The sequence below is a fragment of the Monopterus albus genome, unplaced genomic scaffold (assembly GCF_001952655.1).
Source record: "Monopterus albus unplaced genomic scaffold, M_albus_1.0 scaffold61.1, whole genome shotgun sequence".
Classification (NCBI taxonomy): Eukaryota; Metazoa; Chordata; class Actinopteri; order Synbranchiformes; family Synbranchidae; genus Monopterus; species Monopterus albus.
This window is the reverse complement of record NW_018127941.1, coordinates 681,461-696,750: the sequence shown is the minus strand read 5'-3', so window position 1 is coordinate 696,750 and position 15,290 is coordinate 681,461. Positions and strand designations below refer to the sequence as shown.

At 41.3% G+C, this 15,290-nt stretch overlaps 2 protein-coding genes across 3 annotated transcripts in view; one reads left to right on the top strand and one right to left on the bottom strand.

The window, feature by feature from the left end:
• Positions 1 to 5,310, bottom strand: part of usp24 (ubiquitin specific peptidase 24) — a 39,123-nt gene extending 33,813 nt beyond the window's left edge. Inside the window, exons 1-4 of the mRNA XM_020603342.1 lie at positions 4,427 to 5,310; positions 1,429 to 1,597; positions 1,114 to 1,181; positions 881 to 1,024 (exon numbers count right to left, since the gene is read on the bottom strand). Coding sequence (XP_020458998.1) covers positions 881 to 1,024; positions 1,114 to 1,181; positions 1,429 to 1,597; positions 4,427 to 4,705 — 660 coding nt within the window. The 5' untranslated portion in view covers positions 4,706 to 5,310. The remainder of the gene's footprint in view (positions 1 to 880; positions 1,025 to 1,113; positions 1,182 to 1,428; positions 1,598 to 4,426) is intronic.
• A 427-nt stretch (positions 5,311 to 5,737) lies between these two features.
• bloc1s2 (biogenesis of lysosomal organelles complex-1, subunit 2) lies at positions 5,738 to 7,906 on the top strand. 2 transcript variants are annotated; one of them, XM_020603472.1, is made up of 5 exons: positions 5,738 to 5,902; positions 6,130 to 6,246; positions 6,440 to 6,559; positions 6,685 to 6,789; positions 7,225 to 7,906. In XM_020603472.1, the coding sequence occupies exons 1-5, from the start codon at positions 5,740 to 5,742 to the stop codon at positions 7,254 to 7,256; spliced, it is 537 nt and encodes a 178-aa protein (XP_020459128.1). In that variant the 5' UTR covers positions 5,738 to 5,739; the 3' UTR covers positions 7,257 to 7,906. The 2 variants fall into 2 exon arrangements, with proteins under 2 accessions (XP_020459128.1, XP_020459127.1); XM_020603471.1 differs by having other exon boundaries at positions 5,738 to 5,905.
• The last annotated feature ends 7,384 nt before the right edge of the window (positions 7,907 to 15,290 follow it).

The window sequence follows — 15,290 nt, the reverse complement described above, 5'->3', positions numbered from 1 at the left end:
TACGCATTGACTCGGGCAGCTATTTTCCCACAAGCTAACTCTTTCTCTTTCGCCGCTGCAGCCGTGTTGCTTTTTTTTTTTTACGAAATATGGGCTCGTAGTCACTATATGCTTGTAGTAGCACATCCATTTCTGTCGGGGAAAAACGCAGACCTATTTTTGCTTCGTCCTGTTGCCATGGTGACTCGTAATGTCTAATGTCATTGTTCAGGGCTTTTTATAGTCACGCTGGACGCGCCTAACTCTGAGTCTAACTACTCAGAGTTGATTAAACCAACTCTTTTCAGCTGTTCTGAAACCGAAAACTCCAAGTTTTCCAACTCTGTGTAAGTCAACTCAGAGTTCAGGTTTGAACTCTGAGTTTGTTAAACCTCCTTCTTGAAACGGGCCCCATAACCTCCAATCTCATATGCTAATGGATGGAGGGAGTGTATGTTTTTCCAACTAGTGCAGGGTTTGCTGAATCCATCAAATGTCACACACTAGATAACCGACAGGCTTGTTGCCCCAGCCTCATGTTGGTAGCACACTCACACAGCAACCTGGGTTCAGCAACTTGTTCAAAGACACTACGGCATGTGGACTGGAGGAGCTGGGAATTGAACTGCCAACCATCCAGTGAGAAGTCAACCTGCTTTACCTCCTGTGCCACAGAAACCCTGAGCAATAACCTCCAGTGTTAATGATTAGTGACAAATCATTAAAATTAAATTTGGCTAAAGATATGTAAGAATTGTTATTTTTAAACTGCCCGCATATTCCGATGTTTTCAAGAAAAGTTTAATTGCTTCAAAACTTAAAAAATATGTAAAGAAATACAACAAAAACTCAGTAAAACTATATTAAAAGACAAATATTTAGACAGACAGAGAGAGCACACCATAGTCAGGACACCCATCAGGTTTACAGGTATGGGCTCCTGCTTGACCCTCTCTGCAACCAGCTCCACCAGCAACATGAGCATGTTGTAGATTCCCTCATGAATCTCTGTGCCCCATTTGTGTACAGCACTGCTAGTCAGCAACTGGGAACAGAAAACAGAAAAGAGGAAGTGCAGTGAAAATGTGTGGTAACTATCAAAGTATTACACAGCTGTCTTCCTTTTTTACTCACCTTTTTAAAGGCTTCCGACATGCACCGATCCATAAACCGCTTGCAGTTCTCATCAGCGTCAGCAAGACCTGACAGAGAGGGAGATATTTATTTTACGTATTTATTCCAGATCTTAAAAAAAAAAAAAAACACAACAAAAAAACAAAACTGGCTATGACGAAGTAGATACAGATAGCGCAGTGTAACACAAGAGTCCAAATTAGCAACATGTGAAAAACACCAGTCCAAAGAAAATATGCCACCTACACAATAACACAGATGGTGAGCATTTAGTTTAATGCAGAACAAAGATTTTCCCCACACACGTGGTCTTACCATGACGGGCGAGGCAAGTGGACGCAATGAGACACTTGCCCAGAGACTCCTCTCTCTTATAAGGTATGGACCAGTGATCGGTAAAGACTCGACTCTCCAGCTCATAGAGGTTGGTGGTGGGGAACTCCATGCTACCCCCGGAGCAGTTCCCGTTCTCATCATTGCTCCTCTGTAAACACACACACGACAAAATTGTAATTTTCAGCACACAAGGACTGTAACACAAGGACTAACTTTATTTCACGCAGCTTGTGTCAGTGTTTTATAATGACAGTGCAAGTGTCCTCTGTGTGGGGATACACATGGTCTCTGGCAATGATAAAGTTGAGACAGGATGGTGTTCAATTCCTGTCCTCCCTCTGGGAGAGAAGTGATAGTGTCCTCCCTCCTCTATAATCTGCCCTTCATCGCTGCATCTTTCTGCCCCTCTAGTTTGCCCCCAAAGGCATACAAAACAAATTCTCATTTTTCAAGCACTTTACTGAGGGCTGTCTTGTTAGCAGTATGATGCTAACCACATTGTTTCAGCAGTCACATGTGAAGGGGCAAGTTAAAATTCTGCATTGGTTCAAAATGCCAAATTTTCAGGTTTAACCTACAAATGCTATGAGAAAACAAAATGGCCAGTGCCCTTTAGTGTGCATGGTGGATGCAGCAGCAAAGGACTTTTTTTACTATTCATATCATAAGGTTTCTTACATATTAATGAAGTCAGAAGTGAACATTTATGTTCTAACTGCCCTCAGTACTAGTGCTTCCCAGTGGAACATTTCAGCACACTAAAGCACATCATATTTGAAAACCACTAATGATTTATATTTGCACTACAATTGCACTGTTTAACAAAGCACAGTACTATATCTTAATGCATCTTAAATTATGACTGAGCCTGAGACCCAGCTCCCACTACAACACAACTGACCCAAACTATTAGAATGCATTTATCCGTTTTACGGGGGTGGGGGCACCACACAGTACAACTATTAATACAGAAGAAAAGGTTAGGTCAGATATTACCATTTTGAGTATGTCACCACATATTAGCATATATAATGGTTTAGTGCCTGTTTTACTGTGCTGTAAGCTGATATACTGTACAATGTAAAGGCACATTAAGAGAAGGAGAACAGGAGGGGAGGATGGTGGGAGAAAGCAATAAAGAAGCATCAAGTTTCTCCCTTTCTCTGTCTAAGAAAATTAAAAGTGACAGAGAGATGGATGAGAAGAAGAAAAGAGACTGGGAGAGGCTAACCCAACACCAGTCAGAGAAAACACTAGGTTAAGATAGTAACCAACCAGATATATTTCATTGCTAGCACAATAACCACATCACAACTCAGTGTTAATTTAACATCAATATAAAACTGGATTCTTTAGATGTGCAAAGCAATGACAGCAAAGGGGAAAAAAGGACATTTTCTCTTGCTAAATACTATATACAGAACCTCTCACCAGTCACAATCAAACATGAAAACAAATGGGTGGATAGGCTGCAAAGCCCTTGGTGTTTCAAGACCTAAAGCCTTTAGGGGAAAGGTTCAATTCTCAAAAGCACAGTAATGCTGTGTGTGCCACTCTGTCACCAAGCACCCTGCAACCCTCCTAGGACTCCCTGCAAAAACTGCAATATGTCTGTGTGTGTCAGGGAGGCTATATTTAGGAGCATGACATGGGGCCAAAGACTCATGTCTTTACTCTCAAGAACAGATATTTCAGACAGAGGGACCGAAAAGGAAATAAATCACTTTCATTGTTAAGGCATATACTGCATGGTTCAGAAGTTAATGACATGGGAGTGACACATTAATTTCTCGGTTTCATGACAAATACTATTTCTGGAAATGTTTCAAACATATACATGAGGAGATGGAAAACTGTTGTTCTTACTGTACTTGCAATTTGCATCAAACTGTGACAGTGATGATCAAAGAGAAACAAAGGAGTGGGCCAACAGGTTTCAGGGAGTAGTTAATCTCTGCTGACCCATAATCACAGCAGCATTACCTTCCAATAACAATAGCAAGTGGTTGTGACATCTGAATCAATAACCTCACAAATGAAATGATTTTGGACTTTCTAAAGCAGCACTGATCTCTTTCCAAAGCACCTACAAGGTTTCTGGAAATCTAGGAAAGCAACAGGTTTGAAATGAATTTGCTTAAAGGCAAACAACCTCAAGTTCCTCAAGGTTTCAACACAGGCATTTATCAGCAAACAATACAGTTTAAAGTTGCAACATCACACAAACACAGTAAACTATGACTAAGATGCAACCTCAGCGGGTACATTATCGCCAGCAGCTAATAAATGGCATAGAAGCATCAACTGCCAGGGTCCCTCACAGCACGAGCAATCACTCAAAGACACAAGAAAGTAATATGTTAACAGCTAGAGTTAAGACTGTGGGTGGAAGAATTATTAAAATTGGCAAATCAACAGCGAAACCTTTGCTAAGCCCGATCTGAGTAGGCACGAATCTCGGCAGGAACTGAGGCCAACCTGCCAACTAACGTTACCTTGTTAACCTATGCAAAAAAAGACAAAACAGATCCAGCTAACGTACAGTAATTATTACCAAAGTACTCCCAGTTATAATCTGTGACTGCAGTCCAGAATGATGCCCCTATAGCCAAGGTTAACAGATACTGGCGCGTTCAACTCTCGACTGACGTTAACATTAGCTAGCCTGCTACTAGCCACCTGGGTTAGCCTCTAAGTTTAGAACTGCTATTTACCACAATTATTTAAGCCTAGCGTTCGTGCTAGCAGACAAATCTCCAGTCACTCTGAGCCAGTGACCTGCCCAGTCCCGTATGGACGGGGAGCATTTCACCTCCCGCGCTGACAGATCGCGCTGGGCTCGGTGCATGCTCGTAAAGCATTGTAGCGGCTAAGTTTGGCGTGTTAAATGGGCGAGACCACTCTCCTCCAGTAAGTTGCCATTAGCCATATCGTCCCTCCTCTCACCTTCATTTGCTGAAACTCCAGCAGCTCTTACCTCGCTATCCACTACATCGTGGTATGCGGGCGGGGGGTCAAACCCTCCCGTCCCGGTCCGCCCGCTGTTTTCCCCGTCTCCACTCGAGCCCAAGACGGGGGCAGGCCCACTCTCCATCGGTTCATATCCATACCCGAGTCCGGGGCTTTCGTTCGTCAGTAGCGCCACTGCTTCGTTGATGTCGTTTTTTGCCAGTCGGAGCGCTTTTCGTATCTCGTCGGGGTCTGGGAAACCCATACAGAGGAGCGTCGTTATATGCTGCTCCTCTTCGGTCTCCATTTTTGGGGTGTCTCCGGCTCTCAGACTAAAAGTAATAGGGTGTTCGGCAGAGCGCAGTAGCTATGCACGCCGCCATGTTTACAGTCCACTACTGCTATTCTGTCACGATCCGACTTCCCCACAACAGCGCCGACACAGGTGTTATGCTGAGTTCTGGCCGCTAAGAATAGTATGCTCCGCGCGGGAGCGCGCACCGCGAAAGGGGAAAGTCCTAGATCTTAATGTTGAACTCTATGGGTTATTGTTTAACAAAAGAGAAATTTTACCTCCCTGGTGCTCTAATATTTATGATGTAGGGAGGCCAATTTTAGCCGAGAAAAGGACAGAATCAGAGATAAGATATTTAGTAATTAAACCGACAAAAATGAAATGTCAACATTAATCGTTCATTCCTTCGTTTGCTTTCTTTCTTTTTAAAAGATTAATTTAATACCCATTTAAAGGCGTGACTTGTGATCCAAGTGTAAACAGATGGACCAAAATAAAAACTAAAAATACAGAAAGAGAAAAAACTTCTCATTATAGCACACTGATGAGACAACACAGGTATAGCCTGACTCTAGCCTAAAGCTGTAGTAGCTCGCCAGAAATACTGTTACCCGTAAATTGCATGAATGAGGCCTAGGCCATCTCCTTTTTCAATTATAACTGGCTGAACAACGCAACAAATGCTGACTTACATTTCAAAAGCTTTCTTCCTTTTGTAACTCAGACATATTTTAGGTGTAGATTAAATGTGTTTATTTCAAAATATTTTATGCACACTTAATTTAAATTAGCCCTGCGATGGACTGGCGACCTGTCCAGGGTGTACCCTGCCTTTGCCCGATTGCTGGCTGGGATTGGCTACAGCCCCGTTTGGGACTGAGCGGTAGAGAAGATGAATGAATAATTTAAATTACCGACAGTAATACAAGTTATGATGCCACTCATTTGATTTAAACCCACTCATGGGCGTGGCAGTGCGCACGAGCATGGGTGGTGGGACATCACGTGAACATTCAGCTCATGTGACAAAGGAAAGTCGGAAAAAAATGCCTGCCACTGGTAACGATGCTGCTGCCATGGACAGCATTTCCAGGGCTCCAGCTATCCACCCAGCGGCTCTTAACCCGGCTGTAGGTTCCACCAGTCACGCAGAAGAGCCGGAGGAAGCAGCGGAAAGCCTGGCGACCGCCCCAAAGAAGTCCACCGTCGGTAGTGAGTTATGTTTGATTGCAGCTTCCGTAGTTTGCTAATGCTAATAGCACACAGCAACCACTTTATTTCTGTTTTCAACGTCTGCCGCATTGTGTACTATCATTGTAGCATTCCTTAACTTGCCTCTCTAAAATATGGGCTCGTTGCTTTTCCATTGTGGTCCCATTTAGTGTTTGATCTGGTTTAACAAGCTGAGTGTTCCTGCTTCTTTTGATTGTGTTCAGGTGAAGGTGGTGTGGAAACAGCAGAGGAAGCTGTAGAGCCTGCAGAGCCTGATATCAATGAGCTGTGCAGTGATATGTTTGAAAAGATGGCTGTCTTCCTGCAAGGAGAACTCACAGGTGTTTTAACATATCATACTTTCTCTTATTTTTCCCCGCACATAGAAACAACTATATATTGTATAACTGTATATTCTTAACCAGATGATTCATTTCTGATATTAATATTTAGTTTCACATCTATGTTATTTAGTATTCTTTTCCTCTGGTTTCTTTAACATTATGCATGTTCTCCCTGTCTCTAACTTTTCAGCCACCTGTGAGGATTATCGTTTATTGGAGAACATGAACAAGCTAACCAGTCTGAAGTACATGGAAATGAAAGATATCAGCATCAATATTAGTCGTAACCTGCAGGATCTTAACAACAAGTGTAAAGTATAATGTATCTGCACACATACTCAGAAACATAGCATTGCTGTATTTTTTTTTTCTAGTTCAATTATTATTTCTATTACTGTGTCATTAATGCCTGGATGGGATGTGTATTTGCTTTAGATGCTAGCCTACAGCCCTACTTGGACCAGATAAATCAGATTGAGGAGCAAGTGTCTGCTCTTGAACAAGCTGCTTACAAACTGGATGCATACTCAAAGAAATTGGGTAAGACATTTATATGTACAGAAATGCAGAACTTTGTATGTATAATATGTTCTGCCAAAAGTATAATTAGTGAGATAGTTCCTATTTAAATTCAACAGTTAATATTGTAAGTGAATAAGCTCAAGTTTAGTAGCATTACAAATTTCGTAGTCCTATTAATATGCAATAATAATAATTATATTATTACTTAAGCAGGTAATGTGAACAAACTAGTGCACCCATCTCAAACAGCTCATATTACAATATTAAGAAGGTCACCAGCAGATGGCGATGTAATGCCACAGACAATTACACAGCTAAATGTTTCTACATTGCAACTTAGAAAGATTACAAAGACATCCACACACACTGCATTTGAATTTTAGAAAGATGGGTTTCTTTTGTTACAGCTTTTGGCTATAGAGTGAACAGTTCTATCTTCCACTGTCATTGCAGAGGCCAGATTCAAAAAGCTGGAGAAGCGATGATGAAAAATAAAGCAGGCTGAGAGTTATGCTGCCTTCTCACCTTTTTGCATCCTGCATTGCCCTCTTCTTTCCCTGCCAATGAATCAGGAGCTGCAGGGAGGATGTGAACTGAGATTGAAACAACAAACAGTCAGAGCCACATCGACACCTTAGAAAGTGCCAATGAAGCAACAGCCAAAGGCACATGAACTCGTACTGCGGTACTTGGCTTTGATTTATCACAGCCATTGTGAATAAGAGCATACAGTGAATACCCATCATTTGACAGAAACACTTTATGTAGAATAAATCTACCTAATTACCACCTTATCCAAAGTTAATTGTGAAGTCAGAATATAATTATGTACTATTAAATAAAAATTATAGTAGATTGGCAGGTACTTGCACAAGTGAAATATATATAATGACGTTTTTTGTCATATGTAGACAATTTACATGATGAAGCATGGTGTCTTTAATAATGTCCCAGCCCATTTAGTGTGACTATTTCAGGCAACTGATGTCTTGACAGATGGAACCATTTAGTAGACTGACATGCAAATTGGGATTATTTCTAGTTAGACATTTATTTGTCAGGGCAATGTGAACAGTGCCACAAACTGGTTAACTTAGAGACTTTGCTGTTATAAAAGGAAACTGTAAATTACTAACTCTGTGGAGTCAGTTTTAATTATTGTACTATATCTGTTTGGAGATATTGAAAAGTGTTGTTTTTTTTAAATAAGCCATGATAGAGATATCATTGCATGAGTGTTTCCTTAAGGCAAACCTGCTGCTGACAGCAGATGGCAGACCTGCACCATGATCAGGACTTGAGGTTTGATTCAGCCTTTTCAGAGGAAGAAAAGCTTCAGTAAGAGTGAGACCTACAGAAGGAAATGGATGACATGTACTTGACAAGTCAAAGTAAAGATTGAATGGGTGACTAAAGATGTGTGTGATGCTCTCTGCCTGTTTCCTCCTCTATATTAGCTGTACCAGATCTCTTTTTGCCATGAGCAACAGATTGTCTAAACTGATAGGACTTCCCTCCTGAGTATGTGTGTAGGTTTGTCCATGCACACATATGCATGTTTGTGTAAGACCTAATGTAAAACAGGTCTCTGTTATTAGTCCAGCTGAGGCCCCTGCACAGAGGGAGCTCATTATTCATACTGAAACATTATTTACTGTTGTGCTGTGATCCTCCTATCACTCCCTTCCCTGCCTTTTCCAGGGCCCCAGGGCCTAAATCCATCCCCAACTCCCCGAAAGGATTTCAAAACATGTCTCTTCAATGATTTTTGGATTGTTTTCTAAAAGCTAAATGTGAGTGCCAGGAGGCAATCAAGAATACTACAAGAGGTAAACCTTTCTTATGTTAATACATTTGGGAAACTACCACAAAGCTAGACCATGCTGTAGCAATATAGTTTGGGTGTGGAAACTTATGATGTTCTGTGCAAATATGTATTGGTGATTTTCAGACAGGGTGGAGGGAAAGTACATGTAGAAATTTGTATGGGTTGCTCATTCACAGCCAAACATATGGAGGTGTAACTCAACTGGTAAATAATTCTCCGCTCTCTATCTCATATAATCCATATTTTCAAAAGAAATGTTCTGCTCTTAAAGGTGTTGTGTAGTTGAGGAAACAATGAAACAAAAGAAATAATGTGGCCATATATACAAACTACAAGCTCCAGGTGATTGTGAAACCCTTGCTCCACCTGCCAGATGTTAGTAGATGGAGTTTTTTTGACCTTTGGGGTTTTTCCCTGTTTAAAGTTTTCTATGCTAAGCTAAGCTAGCTCCCACTTTGGTTTTACCTTGGATATGTAATTTTTGAACCACAAATATGGGTTAAACAAATAAGATATAAAGTGTGAACCAGTAAACATTATAGGTAGGCTTCCCCCCTTTGGATAGAGCAATACTTGATGTTTTCTTGTTTCTGGTATTTATGAAAAAATCAAGGTAATTGCCTATTGGTTGTAGGTTCATATTTAGTGTACACACAAAGTGGTATCAGTCTTCTCATCTCAGAAATGCATTAAAAACATATTTCAGTTAGGCCCATTAAAAATTTAACAATTTATAATATTATACATGGAATCTGCTGTGGTGTTTGAATTCATTGATAGTTAAGTGGAGGAGGTAGACTATTCCAGTGAGTTTTCTCATACCTTACAGAGCCATAAGGTACCACCCAATATATTATTTTGGTCTTTGCTTTGATTCTCTCAATGTAACATGAACATATCTGACCCTATAAAAATTCAAAATCTCAGTTACATTCAGTGACCAGCCAGCCATTTCAGCTCAGCGTTGTAATAACAAAAACAAAACAAAAACATGCTTTTCCTCAGATAAGGCTTCTCTTTTTTCACTGCTGTTCTCTTTTGTAAATTTCATTCACAGTGTACATGCTGATCCCCAGGGTTGAAGTACATGAGAGACAACAGGAGACTTTGTGCAGACAATAAGTCCTCTGCAAATATGCTCTAAATTAATCGTGAAAACCTCATCCACTTTTCAGTGCATTACGTTTTAAAATATGCCAGATTATATATCAGTAACATGGGAATGGTTCTGATTGAATTACATGCACTGTGGCTTCAGCTTATAGATATTATCATCTTAAAATGCACTTTATGCAAATTGAACCAAATAGACCTAACTCAACACAGCAATTATTCCAATTAAGATGTTTTGAACTGATATAGCCTCAATTTGATTTGGTCTGACATACCTCAGGAAATTCCCAGAATTGTGCTGTGAGTGTTTCAAACACAAGTCCATCATCAGCTGTAGCAAAGGCACTGTTTTCCCTTAAGTCGATCTTGGAGAATGGGTCAGTCAACAATAACAGGGCAAGGTGCCACACCACAGTGTTGTGTAACTGAAAAGCAAGCGCAAGGTTTGGGGAAATGTTGTTATGAATGAGAGTGAACAAGGACACAGTCTGTTTCTTGCCACATTTTTTTTTTCTGTTTTCAGCCTTGCTTAAAGTTAATATTTCACTTTTTTCACTTAACTGAGTTATGTCAACAAATGCACTAGTGTTGAGCAATCTCTATCCCTTTGTCTTTCACTTTCGCACACAGATTGTGATGGGATAAACAGCCTGAAATAACTGCACTCCAAGTAATTTAAATACCCTCTTATACCCCTATAAAGCATAGACACTATAAAGACAAACAAATAGCTTGAGTAAATGACAACATGGTTTATGTCTGCATCCATTTCCAAGCAGCCAGTAGATCTGGGAGATTTTTCAATATAAGCCACATGTGAGATGTGAGGGACTAAGGTAGACTTCAAATACACTTTATAAGAGGAACATGAAAAGTCATGTGAGGTCAACTTTTGGCATTACATTCATTCACCTCACTTTGCTGCTCACACCTTCAGCATGTACTGTGCACATGTGAGGATGCAGGACACACACAAAATTCACATGTCACGTCTGACCCCTTTGAAACTCTAACTCAAAAGCTAGCATCTGTCAGGTTTGTAGCTTTTGGAACACTCTGACCAGTGCTAGGTAAAAGCAATCTGTTCTGATTATACCAAAATGTCCACACTGTTACTCTATTATTACAAATATAAAGTGAGACCAGATGGGGCTGTGGCACAAAACTGTATGTGCAATGTTATTTTGGATGTGAGATGGAGCCCAGCGGTTCTCAGCAGCTAGCAGAGTCAGGGTGTCAGATCCAGCTCTGTTCATGGGGTTGAATAGAGGGCTGAGGGTCCATTCTCTGCCGGACATCATAGCCATCAACACCTGAGAACTGTCCTGTGCAATCATAGTTAAAATGTGATATTAGTTCAATCCTGGTGTGTCCCCTGTGTGCTGCCATTGTTTTCATTTTGGCTTTCTCTGAATAGTCCTGCTTTCATTTCCAGCACCATGTCTAAAGGGATTCAGCATCTTTTAGACACCCTATTAGAACCCCACTCTGACTCAATGGCACCAGAGCCACTGATGTGTTTCTATGCCTGCATGTGTGTACTTCAAATAACAGACACTGACCACACCTAGGCAGACATTTCATACACAAAATATAGTGACACAGTGATGGGAGTGCAGTGCACTTTATAGAGAAAATTATTTCATATGATATTTGAAAAACTGGGCCAACATTATGGGAACAACATCCAAGGATAAGCTTTTTTGAACAGTTAGTAAGTCTGAAGAACACATGCATACACGTGAAACATGTTTGGAGTGGATAAATTCTTTCAGTTTGCACGTTAGGTTTAAAGATGAACTAATCAATAGTATTTTTATTTAATGGATCAAATGAAGGTCAAAGGTCAAAGTGTTTATTTGTCATATGCACAGTTAGTAAACGTGTTTCCCTGTACAATGAAATTCTTACTTTTCCGTCCACATGAATGCCACAAAATACAAATGAAATATAAAGTAGATGAGCAATAACACAAATCTAAATAGGCAGTAAAATCACAAATCTAAGGCACTGTAAAGCAGCAAGTGAAGGAAGCAACTAAAAATACAACAAGAACACAATATAATGCAGAGAAAATCTATGCTACGTGGGAGCCGTGGACTGCAAATACTCAGCAGTAAGTGTGCAATTATGCATGTGCACTTTGTAAACAGTACAGATGGAATTACATGAGGTAGATCCTGAGCCAGCTGTTTAGGAGTCTGATGGCAGTCAGAAAGAAAGAGTTTTTCAGTCTAGAGGTCCTGCATTTCACACTTCTGAACCTCCGACCGGAGGGCAGGGGTATGAGCAGTCCATGCTGGGGGTGGGTGGGGTCCTTGAGGATGGAGGCAGCTTTCCTGCGCACCCTGCGGTGGTAAATAATCTGCAGAGAGGGCAGTGGAGTCCTGGTGATCTTCTCTGCAGTCTTTACCACTCTCTGCAGGCGCTTGCGGTCCATAGGAAGTTGCAAAGGATCCTAGGCAACATGCCAAACCTCCTCAGCCTCCTCAGGAAGTACAGCCGCCGTTGGGCCTTCTTGACCAGCTGTGAGGTGTTAAGTGTCCAAGTGAGTTCATCACTGATGTGGACACCCAGGTACTTGAAGCTGCTCACCCTCTCCACTTCGAGCCACAGTGATGCGACCAATCACTGCGGTGTCGTCCGTGAACTTTAGGATGATGTTGTCTTTGTGGGAGGCGACACAGTCGTGGGTGAACAGGGTGTAGAGGATGGGACTGAGGACACATCCCTGTGGGATGCCAGTCTTTGTGATAATGCTGGCTGAAGTCCTATTGCCAATCCTGACAGTCTGGGGCCTGTCAGTCAGAAAGTCCAGGAGCCAGTCACAGAGGGTGGGGTGCAGACCCAGTGTGGACAGTTTGTGGGTGAGTTTGTGGGGGACAACTGTGTTGAAGGCGGAGCTGTAGTCAATGAAGAGTATCCTGATGGAGGAGTCTCCATTTTCCAGGTGAGAAAGGGAATAGTGAAGGGAAGCTGTGATGGTGTCTGAGGTGGCCCTGTTGGGCCGGTAGGCATACTGCAGGGGGTCCAGGGTGCCCGGTATACTGCTCTGAATGAGGGCCAGTACCACTCTCTCAAAACACTTCATAATGATTGAGGTGAGTGCCACTGGCCTGTAGTCGTTCAGGCAGGTGACTGGGCTCTTCTTGGGAAGGGGGACGATGGTTGTGGTCTTAAAGCAGGTGGGAACGATGCTCTGGCTGAGGGAGAGGTTGAGGGAGTGACTCATCTTGGTATGCAGGCTCTATAACCTGTCCCAAAATGAGACTTTTGGAACCAGGAAGTAATCTAACATTTTAGTTGGATTCTCAGTAAGTACACATACAAACATATGCTACTGATGTGCTCTCATTTCCTTAAGATGTAGTTAGATTTATTGACTTGCAAATAGTTTACAGAAACCTCTGTTTAACAGTTCATAAGCTTTGATCTTCACTGTCTGTTCCACTTCAATGGCTTTCATTCCCCATGAATAACAAATAGCATACATATATGTATATGCCAGACAGCTGATAGGCTGGTGAGCTCCTCCTGCTCCTGTTCCCATTTTGTCAAAAAAATATTTGCTTTAAATTTGTTTGCCCATAAATTAATTAATTATTCTCCATATTCAGAACATTTTGACTGTTCTGAATCAATTTAACCATTAACCTCCAAAACCTTTATATATTTTATATGTTTGCAGTTGTTATCTTTCTCAGTAATTAAAATTACTACCCCTAGTCTACATTAATTTGTGAACAGCTACCTTCCTGCCTTATTACCTCACAAAACTACCTCCCAGTCCCTTATCAAAATCCTCCTGAACATTCTTCAAAGCAAACTGATAAATTCCAAACAGCACTCAACAGAGGCACTCATCAGTGTTACAAATCACTTTTTGATGGATATGGAGTCTGTGGACTGCTACATTCAGCATCTGCTTCATATCAGCATTGCATTTGGGTATATTTGACACGATTTGCTTGTTCCTTTTCTTTTTGCCACCACTATGGTCTTATGTGTGTCCCTGTCTCATTCTTTTTCAGACCTGGCTCTGTCATTGCTCTCACCTGTGCTGCTATGTCCACGCCCCACTCACCCGGAACACATTGGGTGTCTGTAAAAAAGTGCCACATAAACTTGATTTTGTCTTGGCAGTGTTTCCAGCTTAACATTGTACTTGTGTCACACTAGAACTGAGACCACAACTGAATACATGAAATAGTTCTGCTTTGTGTTACCTGTGAGTACATGTGAGCAGTGGGTGTGAGAAATTCAACAGAACATTGAATTAGACATGCTTTTACTTCCCTCTGCTCATGGGCAATATGAGCAGTGAGGGTGGGAAAAGTTAACGGATAAACTCTACCAAGACGCAGAGACTTTGAGTAGGGCCTTAAAAATATGAAGGCCTAAATGTATTTTAAATTGAATAACTGAATCAGTTGAGCAGGCAAGTCCACTGAATGTTTTGTCTTATTCTGTAATAAAAACACAACTGCCTGAGTGCTTAAATGATCTGGATTAATCATTTGCAATTTTTTTCTCACTCCTTCTCAACTGGTCCCACTCCGTGAATGTGTTTTGGCCAGTTGTCCAAGCTAAGCACCTGCAGAGCAGAGTCAGAGGTGGCAGGCTGCAAAAATATTTCCCATAATTATCCAGAGAACATAAACATAACTGCATCTGGCTCAGCTGGGCTACTTGGTCATTTCTGCTGTGTATGTTAGTCTGTAGCTGGTGGTGCTGCATGTGCTCAGGTTATGATAGGGTCAGTCTGCCAAAAACATCACGTGGTTCTTTTGTCTCGCTGTAGTCTCCTACACAACTTTCTCAGTGTATTTTTTATGATTTTGAAATATATTCATGTCAGACAGATAACATCATGTACGAGGAGTAGGAGTGGGAGCACATGAAGGAAGTAAGACATAAAATCAACAAAAACAGCCTGTGTGTGTCAGTGCCATTCCAATAGTGAACCAGCATTTGAGTCATTCTGACTTAAAATCCAGATGAGTTCAAGTGTGGATTCAGTTGTCAGAATTTGTCAGAATTTGAATTTAGCTACTATGGTGAAATGGGACAAATGTGGGCAGTTCTCTGGAAGCCAGGTATTAATACATCACAAACCAACTGAGTTGTCTGACAGGTGATACAATAACCCTGACCTAGTCTCATCCCTCACAAGCAAAGAGCAGCTACCCAGCTGTTTGACCAGACCTTATGGACCCTTTTTTAACCGCACAATGTAATAGGTTGGAGCCGAGCGGCCAAACATGTAGGAGACAGACTCGAAAAATACAACATCAGGTTTCTCAAATCGATAATTTATTTTAAACAAGTGCTAGCAAAGTACACATGCCAAAACAAAATCACTAAACAAACAAAATGGTTACCTTCACGTAACTGAAAAAAAAAACTCAAAATAACTCAACACAACTTACAGGCATGTGCACACAGCCACACTTCGACTGCCACCTCCCCAGCTACTCCACCTCAGCTGATGGTACCTGGTATGAATCAACCCTATGACATCAGAGATGTCAGATGAGGAAGTGATTAACTGCCTCCTCCTTTATCCTATATCCACATA

Coding starts and splice junctions, on each gene's coding strand:
- bloc1s2 (XM_020603471.1), top strand. CDS start 5,740: ATGCCTGCCACTGGTAACGATGCTGCTGCCATGGACAGCATTTCCAGG. Junction 6,247..6,439: donor CCTGCAAGGAGAACTCACAG/GTGTTTTAACAT, acceptor CTAACTTTTCAG/CCACCTGTGAGGATTATCGT. Junction 6,790..7,224: donor TGCATACTCAAAGAAATTGG/GTAAGACATTTA, acceptor CTGTCATTGCAG/AGGCCAGATTCAAAAAGCTG.